This window comes from Paramormyrops kingsleyae, chromosome 15, assembly GCF_048594095.1.
Source record: "Paramormyrops kingsleyae isolate MSU_618 chromosome 15, PKINGS_0.4, whole genome shotgun sequence".
Taxonomy (NCBI): domain Eukaryota; kingdom Metazoa; phylum Chordata; class Actinopteri; order Osteoglossiformes; family Mormyridae; genus Paramormyrops; species Paramormyrops kingsleyae.
This window is the reverse complement of record NC_132811.1, coordinates 1,668,459-1,679,445: the sequence shown is the minus strand read 5'-3', so window position 1 is coordinate 1,679,445 and position 10,987 is coordinate 1,668,459. Positions and strand designations below refer to the sequence as shown.

Sequence of the window (10,987 nt, the reverse complement as noted above, 5' to 3'; positions counted from 1 at the left end):
TAGCCATCCAGCAAGACATCAACTTTTTGAAGAAATTTTTCGTAGTTTTTATTGTGTTTCTCTTAATTTGCATATGTTCTAATGTTAAATTGTGTTTTTTGTTCAGAGGAAATGTGCATTTACTACGCAGATAAATAGCTTTAAACATTTCTTTTGACTGCCTAAGACTTTTGCACAATACTGTACACAGTACGCCAAGTTTGAGGCTTATCAAGTAAATGAACCACAATAGATCCTAAAATCCATTTTTTAGAAGATATGAATCAGCAAGATACTAGAGGTCTAAAAACTGAAAAATACAAATTTCGAAAAGATTTAAGCAAGGCTGCTCTCTGCTCATCCACCCACCCATCCTTCATAACCACTTACCCAGTACAAGGCTGCAGTGAGCTTGGATCCTATTGCAGAGGACAAAGGACAAGCCAAGGCCGACTGGAGAGGATGCCAATCCCTCACAGGACACACACACACTAACGGCAATGTAGAAATGTGTTTGGGCCGAGGATGAAATCCAAGCGGACATGGTGAGAAAATGCAAACTCCAGACCGCAAGCCTGCGGGCGTGAGCCCATGTGGGAGCTGATTGAGCCTCCATTCCATCCAGTATTTCTAAAATTCAATTTTCAGTATTATTTTTGTGTTGAAATTATAGTCTGGTACACATATCTAGTACAGCATTACAGGACAGGAAAGGAGATCAAATCAAAAACAAAGCACATAGATTTTTCTTTAATTATGACAGCAATTATCTCACATTGCATTTGTTTTTCATCATAACTGTAAGGTACTGTGACACCTGTAGATATTCTCTAAGAAGCTACTGATTGAGGGTGAAACAATACATAGATTTAGAAAAGTTGAGAATACACCTTAATCACCTTTAACAGTCATTATTCCCATATGCTTAGAATTAAAAATATGAAATGTGCGAAGAACTTAAAATCTACATATTTCAAATTCTCAATATTTCTATGGAAAATATACTGGCAATGGGAATATAGCTTCCTTACTTTCTAAATGCTGATATCTAAATGCTATGTGCTAGAAAACAATTTGCCGATCAGTTAAGATTGTCTGAGAAGCCCCACGCTGCAGAGGAATAACGCATGCCCTCAAAATCTGCAAAAATGCTCTACTGCAGGTCCAAGGGTGTTCCTCAACATGTGTACTTGACCGTACTTGTGTTCCTGTGCAGCCGTTTTACATCTTCTTTCACTGCCAGAGTCCAGTTCCAGTAGTAAGAACAGAAGTATAGAGGATGGTAATAATACCCAGATGTCATTCTTGCCCCGTCACAAATATCAAGGATACATTGGTTGCATCCTCCCCAAACGACAACAATTCCACGATTTATTGGGCCCCCAAGTCCATTCTTGACAGGCAAGTTTTTGGCAAGACCACAAGTACGTTCTTTGCATTCTTTGTACTGAGAAACACCCCATGTGACCTCTATTCATAATCATCATCATCACCACCATATTCATCATCATCATCATCGTCATTTTACTGAATATCAGTTCTCCTCCTTTCCGTCCCCTTATACTCTGCTTGGTCATATAAGACTGAGGCCCGTATGTAGCTGAGCGACCCCACTGGAGATGTGTCTTCAGTGCACATGTTCACAGACATTCAGTGCAGCTTCCGTCTAAATGAACAGCCTAGAGAAAAGGACAATGACAACAGTATTACCAGGGCCAAGCAAATAGATAAGAAGAGGAACAACATTCATTATGATTATTTGACCAATAATTTTAAAAAATCATTTTAATATTAAAGGAATATAAAGCACATGCAGACACACTGAAATATTACAGAATTTTAAATGATTTCTCTTATTGTCTTTGTTTATTGGCAATTCAATAGCTAAAACATCAAAATCATAACTGGGCCTGGTTGCAATCGTGAGCCAGTGGCTGATGCAAAATGTCTCTGATCACTTTTTACCTTCCGTAAGGCGGCATTTTCCCCCCCTGGGCTGACAGAGCACATAGGAGCACCCGGAACAGGGCACCACTCTCTGGGCGTGGCTGAACACAGTGGTGATCCGGTAGCAGCCTGCTCCAAACACGTACAAGGGCAGGGTCAGACAGCAGCAAGATCTGTCCACACTGCAGCAAGCCACACATGTAGGTGGACTTCAGCTCACCAGCACAAAGATGGTTTGTGGGTTTTTACGAACCTGGGCACTTGACATCCATGAAGTACGAGTTAGGAGACTGCACAAGCCTTTTTTTCTTGTGTCGTCGCCTCTCAGCCTCATACGCTGGATACATCAGGTCCCGGGCGAGCTGTGACCCACAAATCATTTTATGCATTAAAATTCATTTATGCATGAACAGGAAAATGTACATTGCAACTGAATCAGAATGGTCCATTATAAATGCGAAACAAACATCTAAGAAATGTATTTAGGTATTCCAGCCTACAAACTCCAAGGACGGCTAAATACTGTGCTTAGCAGAGGTGAAGAAATTCAGTACCGAGGACGCCCCCTACTGTTTCAAATCAGTAAGATCGGAAAGCGCATGCCCTGACAGACATGCCCGGGCTTGTGCGCCGGCTATTATTCGCTAACTTTCCTTTCTCTTATATAAAAGCCCCTAAAAAATGATTTCGTCGTTGATAGGGCAATGCAATGTTATGGCAGACATTAAATGAAGTGAATGTCATAATTACTCTTCAAAAATGTTTTACTGTCAGACTGTTCACATCTTTATTAACGTGTTTAAATTTTTGCAAAAATATTTAATCTACTTGGCAAAATAGGGATGAATAAATAAACAACGTTATTATCAGCTGCTAAGTTCTCTTGATTTTTACAAGAAAAAAATACAATTCACGTTTTAAACAACAATGTAGTGTTATCTATCCTACTGCGTAAAATCATTGAGATCTTTGTTCGTATCTCCAAGAAGATAATACTTACCGGCATTTTATCTATTTTCGTGCTTGTCCGTTAGAAGCAAAACTTAGTTATGGATGGGAAGCTCTTGTGCACCTGCCTGTTCAGCTCCTGTACTTCAGCGAAGACAGACTGTAATAGAAAACAGAGCCTCCGTCCCGGAGGGCGTGACTTACAATGTATGAGGAGCTGCGTTTGACATTTGGGGGGGGGGCTGGGCCTCAAAACCTTCCTCTATGACTGTCAAGTTTACATGTTTGAGTTCCTCTACTCTACAGTCTAAAAACATGCAGTTCGATGAATCTGTGTCCGATGACAGTGAACTGGTGTCGCTAACTGGGAGATGAAGCTATGGATTAATTGCCATTTTTATGTGTGTGATGGCATCACACCCAGAGTGCTGTTGTGTTTCTTGGGGTGGGCTCCATGCTCTGTACTGGATAAGCAGTTTGAATATGAGTGGGTACTTATATCGATTAACAAAGTTTGGATGTCTGTAAGATGTTTTATGTTTCTCTCTTCTTTTATGTCTACTTTGTTCCTAGGTTGTCCTGTATTATCGTAAGCAAAATTTCCTTAAAACACTAAAAACTATTAAATGTTTAATATCATTAGCCACGCCTTCTAAAAACGAGAGCCAGCCGACCACTTCAAACCGGCAGTCCATCAAAAACCTGCTGCACGACCCGATGACGTCATTTCCGGCGTAGATATTCGTAGAAAAAATAAATTATTATAAAAGAATTACAACATTTTGTAAAAATCAAAAAATCAGTCTATTTATATTTTTCTGTAAGTTGGTCTACGATTTATTCAAATAAATACTGTTACATTTATTCAAATGTATTACTGTTAAATTTTCTATATTGAAAATATGTGCATTGTATTTCTTAAATATATATTTTTTTAAATCCGTAGACTGCAGAAACTGTACAGAAACTGTGTAAATGACGAAGGTAAATCCATATAGGTGGACATACAGGACCAATGTTTCCGTATGTAAAATATCGAACCAGTTCGACCAATCGGGAAGCGGTGGTGACGTTGTGCTGTTTGTGGGCGGGACATTTGCTGTAACTTCCGACGTGCTCTGCGTGGACTGTAAGCAGTATCCGGGGGGGCCGGGTTTACGCAAACATGGCGTCTCTCGGGCCCAATTAGACCGCAACTTGTTTCCCCCTCTAGTTCCACGCAGGTCATTGCATTTGCCGGGCGGGATTTCCGCATTACCGAGTAATATGGCGAAGACGTACGACTATTTGTTTAAACTGCTGTTAATCGGGGACTCGGGAGTCGGGAAGACGTGTGTTTTGTTCAGATTTTCAGAGGATGCCTTTAACTCAACATTTATCTCCACTATAGGTATGTGGCACTTTGCTGTTATCGTGGTTTATTCTTTATGTTTAGGTTTACCGAAACGTGCAGATCTCTCTGGCTACTCAATCAGCTAGCTATGCAGATATCCAGCGCTAATATTGCGTTTAGACTGGAACAAAATCACTTTAGTTTATGTGTGGGTGATGTTATCTAAACATTGTTGTTACCACTTCGTAGCTGACGACTTGGCTGATGCAGTCTAGATGTGGAATAAAACTACACTATGTTTAATCCGGCGCCTCGGTTGGATGCTGTGAAGCTTCTGAAACATTAGTAATAATCTAACTGTCTTGAGAAGTTGTCGGTGAGACGCCGCCTTTAGGTACTACATGTTATTTCCTTACGTTGTGACTCATTGGTAATGTGCGCAGATGCACATATATGTTACACATCTTCTGTACTTAGGACGGTCTAAATGATGTTGATTCTGTGCCGTTTTTTTTTAACGCCGCCTGCATGTAACGCGGCGCTAGGTGCGCACTCGGCTTGCGGAAACGCCGCGTTTGCGGCGCGGCTTCTCCTGCGGCTCGTAGCGGCTGCTTCCGCTTATTCGCGTTTTCCGTGTTTGCCTGACGTGGGGGGGGGCGTGCTGCCCCCGGCCCCCCTCACCCACAGCCAGCGCTGTGTAAATAAGGCCAAATATGCATGTATGCAATGAGATTATATCTAAATATATATTTAAGCAACTCGGACTGAAATATCCTCGGTTTCACACGTATTTTGTGGTATTACTTATCTAGTTTGAGGTGAAACCAGTCCTTAACACACAATGATCTTTCATCCGCGAGGTATTTAAATTGTATCTCAATTTATGATGAGTGAACTGACGTACTTGATGTGTCACTTGTGATGGGCAGGTACAGATCACAATAGATAAGTGTGATTAATTTTAGAAGTATGTGAGAACTTTAGCCTGGACGACTTTGTATCATGCCACTGGGTTACGACATGAGTTATTAGACAAGCCCGTATCATTCCTGCCAGGGGGTGTTGCAAGTGCCTTACCCAGTAATGACACACGTGTGGATTAGTTGTCCCCCGGTCCATACTGTCAGCCATAGCCGGCGGGGATCCTCATTCTCTGGTCCACAGAAATCAGTCTTTCCGGCCATTGCACTGGATGTTAAAAGCATTGGGAGCATCTGACAGCAGTGGCTCACACATGCATGTTCTTCATCACTACAAGCAAATGTGGTTCCTTATAAAATATACCATTTTTATATGATGAAAATTTTTACTGTTCCACTGTGGTAACATCTGTTTTATTTAATTAAGTAAATGTCGGCTTGTATCTGTAGGAAACTTCAAGCTCAAGTAAGAGTATTATGGGCCTAAATGAAATAATTGTATTACATTTGTTAAATTACTTTATTATCACTATATTTTTTATTTGTAGAGCTGCTTGTCTTACATTGGATCTTGCCTGAAACATTGTTCTGTACACATGCAGCATCATTACTGCCTGATCTTTAATTCGAATCTGTCAGCTTGCCGTCTCCTATAAAGCAGGTGGCAATGCTGGTGTCCCATTTAAACTAAAGGTGTCACTTTACCAGTTCTTGTAATGACCAAAATAATTCCCTGGTCATACCTGCATGTGCTCCGTTTCATGTTCGTGAGTAAGTGGTTAGGCTGAACAAATTTAATTTTTAAGCTTACTCTATTAAAAGTTTGAGCCATTGAGTTTCTTAAATAACTGTGCTCAAGGGTATCGTTTAAAACATAATTTCTTCAGCTGGCCTCCTATTTCAGAACACGATGAAACACATTATATGTATTTTCCCATGTTTCACGGCACGGTACCACTCTGGCTAAGGTTCTAAGGTTGTTCTAGGCCCATGTTCTTGGAGGGCTGTTGTGTTCTTATGCAAAGGTACCTGGCCTGGATTAAATGAATTCCTCACTGTATGAGTTCAATTGTAAGATGTTTGTAAGTTTAAGGTGCTTAAGAGCCTTTACTAAGCAAATATGATTCATGAGCCATTCATGGGTTGATTTTTTTTATAATAATGAATTTTGTCATTTTATAGAATGCTTCATGGTTTTTGAAAATATACATCCACTTAGTGTTCAGATCCACAAATACTTTGTTTGACAGTTCTTGTGTTTGGTGTGTCCTACAGACAAAATCCTTGTGTATTGGGAAGAATCGTTATACTTTTCATCAGTTGGAACTGCTCAGCTGTAACCATTTCGGTTTGACCAGTTCAGATTTAAGCTCTGAAAAAATTTGGTATCTCCGCAGTAGTGCTAGGTCGTATGACCAAAAATTTGTCACTGAATTTTTTTTTAAGATTCTGCTGGTTTCGTGGTATTTAATTTTTTCTCCTCCCAAGTTCACCCTTAACGTGGCAGCAAGCGTTTTTACGTCAATAAAATATGTTTATGAATTTTTATTAATCATTATTAAAAAATCATTTACATTTAGCTTGATAGTATAACCGGCATGTATTATTAGACTATTAATGTTTATTCAGCTCAATACTGATATAGGTTTTATTTATTTTTACCACGTACTTAGTCGATAAGAATTGTTTTACTCACATGTTTTATCACATTAAAAATGTATATTTGGCTAGATGGCGATGTGTTTTATTGATTATTACTGCATATATAGGTTGGTAACAGCATGTTTGCTTAATCAGCATGATTTTAATAATTATTACTGTGATAAATTGATAATATTAGGGATTCTGCTTTGCCAATATGCATTTGATTGCAGACCTAATTATATGACACACAATCCAAATTTTCAATGATCAGTGTTGTATGGAGCATTGTTGAGTTATAAAGTTATAACTGTTAGTAAGAAGGGTATGCAAAGGTGACAGGGGCCCCCAAAGCCCTCCATAGCGCCTCCAACAGGGGATTTGCTGCCATTGAAGCATCCCAGCTGCCGTTTCAGCTGTGCTACAGTGTGGCAGCATGTGAAACATCATTCTGCTTGCTGTGTTATTGTCATATCAGTTTATTGTCTTTGTTCTTTTGTAGGTATTGACTTTAAAATTAGAACAATAGAACTAGATGGGAAGAAGATTAAATTACAGATATGGTAAGTATAGACCAGATTCACTTAAGTCTGAAACTCAGCAAAAAAGTCAAATATTTTTAAAATGTGGTAAATTTTGTCATCCTCAGTTATTTTCTTTGAAATAGGGTAAAATATAAGGAGTAGGATTTGAAAGTTTTATAGTACTATACACTGCTTTGTCTAGCTCAGTAGGAATTGCTATATGTTTGTGTCCTGTTATGAGAGAACAGAGCTCTGTAGCATAGGAAATTATACATATTGTATGAAGATAATTGTTTAATATTAGGTGGCTATAAATCACATTTTGTTGTTTATAAAATTACCAATGGTTTAAGATGAATCTATAAAAATGGTAAAAAAAAAAAAAAAGTGTTGGTCTGTCATGTATGAATTACTTATTGTAGTAAAATTGTCATTTTCCATGTGATAGACTTTTTACTTGCACGAATGTATGTGGTGCTTTTAAAATCTCACTAAATAATGACAGCAGTGACATCATCTGCCATGTTACTGTTTGGCAGAATTTACGAGTGAGGCTTTTACCTCCATGTAGTCTCATTGAAACATAAATTTTAGGGATACCGCTGGCCAGGAACGGTTCCGGACGATAACGACGGCGTACTACAGAGGAGCCATGGTAAGAGTCGGCCTCTGCATGTATTCCCCCTGCTGGCCTGGCCGTGTCCTCGTAGCCTGGGTTACAGCACGCTGTGTCTGAGTGCTCGCCTGCTCCATCCACAAGGCCTTTCTGCCTAATTTCAATGTTGTAAATGGGAATTACCAGCAAGTGGTGACTGTCGACCCTTAATGTCCAGGACTGCTCGGCTGGGTGTTTCTGTGCTTCGCCCAAGCTAATATTACACCACTTCAGGACGAGCAAACCAGGGACCGTGACAGGACCTTAATTTCAGATGTTTATGGCTTGATGTAATTGGATTTTTATTAGTATCATGAAACACACATAGTATCAACCTTTTCTTCCTTCCCTAATGTAGGGCATCATGCTAGTATATGATATTACCAATGAAAAGTCTTTTGACAACATCAAGAACTGGATAAGGAACATTGAGGAGGTAATCTTGATTTATTGTATCGTAGTTATTATTATTATTTGCTATACTTGTGTGTAATTTTTACAAATACCTTCCATGACACTGTTGCTAACTCCCTCCCCACACTAGCATGCATCAGCAGATGTGGAGAAGATGGTCTTGGGCAACAAGTGTGATGTTAATGACAAGAGGCAAGTGTCCAGAGAACGAGGGGAGAAGGTAAGTGGTCTATGCCTGCGGAAGCGCTACATGGGGAGAAATCAGTCTGACGGCGGAAGGGCTACATGGGGAGAAATCAGTCTGACGGCGGAAGCGCTACATGGGGAGAAATCAGTCTGACGGCGGAAGGGCTACATGGGGAGAAATCAGTCTGACGGCGGAAGGGCTACATGGCGAGATGTCGGTCTGACGGCGGAAGGGCTACATGGCGAGATGTCGGTCTGACGGCGGAAGGGCTACATGGCGAGATGTCGGTCTGACGGCGGAAGGGCTACATGGCGAGATGTCGGTCTGACGGCGGAAGGGCTACATGGCGAGATGTCGGTCTGACGGCGGAAGGGCTACATGGCGAGATGTCGGTCTGACGGCGGAAGGGCTACATGGCGAGATGTCGGTCTGACGGCGGAAGGGCTACATGGCGAGATGTCGGTCTGACGGCGGAAGGGCTACATGGCGAGATGTCGGTCTGACGGCGGAAGGGCTACATGGCGAGATGTCGGTCTGACGGCGGAAGGGCTACATGGCGAGATGTCGGTCTGACGGCGGAAGGGCTACATGGCGAGATGTCGGTCTGACGGCGGAAGGGCTACATGGCGAGATGTCGGTCTGACGGCGGAAGGGCTACATGGGGAGAAGTCGGTCTGACGGCGGAAGGGCTACATGGGGAGAAGTCGGTCTGACGGCGGAAGGGCTACATGGGGAGAAGTCGGTCTGACGGCAGAAGGGCTACATGGCGAGATGTCGGTCTGACAGCGTCGCGCCGTCATCATTGGTCCCGTTCTTGACTCCCTCTTGCTTTCCAGCTGGCTTTGGAGTACGGCATCAAGTTCATGGAGACCAGTGCGAAGGCCAACATCAACGTGGAGAATGTAAGTGGTCTGCTGCCGGGTTGGGACCCCCCCCCCCCCCCGTGACTGCTTCTCCGTTGAGTTTCCTAATATCATTCGGTCTTATCTGTCATGTTCTTGTTGTGCTAAGGATGTTGTAGGATTAGTTTTGTCCTATTGTGATGCTTTTTGACAGCAGTCATGAGTATCTTTTTGTATTTTAGGCATTTATGACGCTTGCCAGGGACATCAAGGTAAAGATGGACAAGAAATTGGTAAGATATTTGAGTATTTTATTGGATAGAATCTAACTAGGGGTCAAGGTCTGCCCCCCCCCCCCCACCTTCCTCCTCATGCATGGTTGTCTTTGGGTGTTCTAGGAGGGCAACACTCCACAAGGCAGTACCCAGGCCATGAAGATCTCAGAGCAGCAGAAGAAAAGCAGTTTCTTCCGTTGTGTCTTACTGTGAGAACTGTAGCCTTAATGTCTGCCCCAAGGCTGGACGTAACTGGACTTCGCTTGCTCAGAGCACTTTCCTTCCCCTCTAGCTCTTCTGCTCTCCGTAATCCTTTGTGCTGCCTCCCTTTGTGATAACTAACTGACCGTTTGTCACTCCTCCTACCCTCAGTCCTCGCTTCATCATATTTTACTGCTATATGTGCACAGCAAGAACCCAGATGTAGAGAACTCTTCTCCAACCATAATGCACGTAGACGGCTGTCACTCACGCCTTTCTGTTCTTCTGAAAGTCTTCCAGAATGCTGCCCAGTGCTCTGTATCAACAAACCCCAAGTCTATTCAGGCCACTTTAGTTTGCCAGTAAGGTTCTGGCCTTGAAATTTGTGTTACTGTCATTTGTGTTCTGTGTTTCCTTACCTAGAAAAACTTACCACTTACTCTTGAGTTGTTTTAAGATGGGTTGACATCTCCCTCAAGTGTGCACTTTTTATGTCGTCTTCTTTCAGATCAGGGATGTGAAGGTTTTTTTATTTTTTAAATCAGTGTATAACATTGTATTAGGACTGATGTACATCTCATTATTTGATCCATTTGTTTTGTTGTATTTATTTTTTTGATTTGAAAATGACTTATCGCAGCAATTTCTTAAATGCAAGTATAATTTTTAAATGACATTCCTTGACAATCAGTTGGATCCTATTAGCTATCCAGTCGAGTTGCCATTCTCCCGCAGTACATTTACCTGCTAAACTCCAGTAGCTCTTCCATCTATCTGTTTTGTAGCTTACATCCATGCCTGCAGATGTGCTTGATAGCGGATCTTCACTCACTCATTCTCTAAAATAAACCATGTTTTGACAGTGATTTGTCCACTATACCCTTTGTTGTTTCCCCCCATTTTATTTAAATTTATGACATCAGTTTGTTGGCCTTATAAGACTCTTTGTACCTTGTGTCCAGTACTTGACAGTCCAGAGCAAACCCCTCCATCCATCTGTATGTCAGTGCTGAAGGTTGTCATTCTTGATGAATGAGCCTAGATATCTTTTGTACAGGCAATAATAAATGGTGTTATACTTACCATGCGACATAGTAACCTTTTCTTTGAAAAGCTGTTTG

At 41.5% G+C, this 10,987-nt stretch overlaps 2 protein-coding genes across 2 annotated transcripts; one reads left to right on the top strand and one right to left on the bottom strand.

Annotated features, from left to right (window-relative positions):
• Positions 1-713: 713 nt before the first annotated feature.
• LOC111860175 (small ribosomal subunit protein eS27-like) lies at positions 714-3,533 on the bottom strand. The gene is made up of 4 exons (XM_023843614.2): positions 2,927-3,533; positions 2,180-2,288; positions 1,945-2,055; positions 714-1,658 (listed from the first exon to the last, which is right to left on the bottom strand). The coding sequence occupies exons 1-4, from the start codon at positions 2,930-2,932 to the stop codon at positions 1,630-1,632; spliced, it is 255 nt and encodes an 84-aa protein (XP_023699382.1). The 5' UTR covers positions 2,933-3,533; the 3' UTR covers positions 714-1,629.
• A 475-nt stretch (positions 3,534-4,008) lies between these two features.
• On the top strand, positions 4,009-10,953 carry LOC111860317 (ras-related protein Rab-8A). Its single transcript, XM_023843905.2, has 8 exons — positions 4,009-4,264; positions 7,271-7,331; positions 7,887-7,947; positions 8,306-8,383; positions 8,492-8,581; positions 9,385-9,450; positions 9,633-9,683; positions 9,789-10,953. Exons 1-8 carry the CDS (start codon positions 4,141-4,143, stop codon positions 9,876-9,878), a joined length of 621 nt encoding a protein of 206 aa, XP_023699673.1. The 5' UTR covers positions 4,009-4,140; the 3' UTR covers positions 9,879-10,953.
• The last annotated feature ends 34 nt before the right edge of the window (positions 10,954-10,987 follow it).

Bases quoted from the DNA above. Each gene is read 5' to 3' on its own strand.
- LOC111860317 (XM_023843905.2), top strand. From the start codon at position 4,141: ATGGCGAAGACGTACGACTATTTGTTTAAACTGCTGTTAATCGGGGAC. The intron at 9,451-9,632 runs GTAAGTGGTCTG...TTTGTATTTTAG, and splicing joins CCAACATCAACGTGGAGAAT to GCATTTATGACGCTTGCCAG. The intron at 9,684-9,788 runs GTAAGATATTTG...TGGGTGTTCTAG, and splicing joins TAAAGATGGACAAGAAATTG to GAGGGCAACACTCCACAAGG.
- LOC111860175 (XM_023843614.2), bottom strand. The intron at 2,056-2,179 runs GTTCGTAAAAAC...TGTTTGGAGCAG, and splicing joins CATGGATGTCAAGTGCCCAG to GCTGCTACCGGATCACCACT. The intron at 1,659-1,944 runs GTAAAAAGTGAT...CCTTTTCTCTAG, and splicing joins AAAATGCCGCCTTACGGAAG to GCTGTTCATTTAGACGGAAG.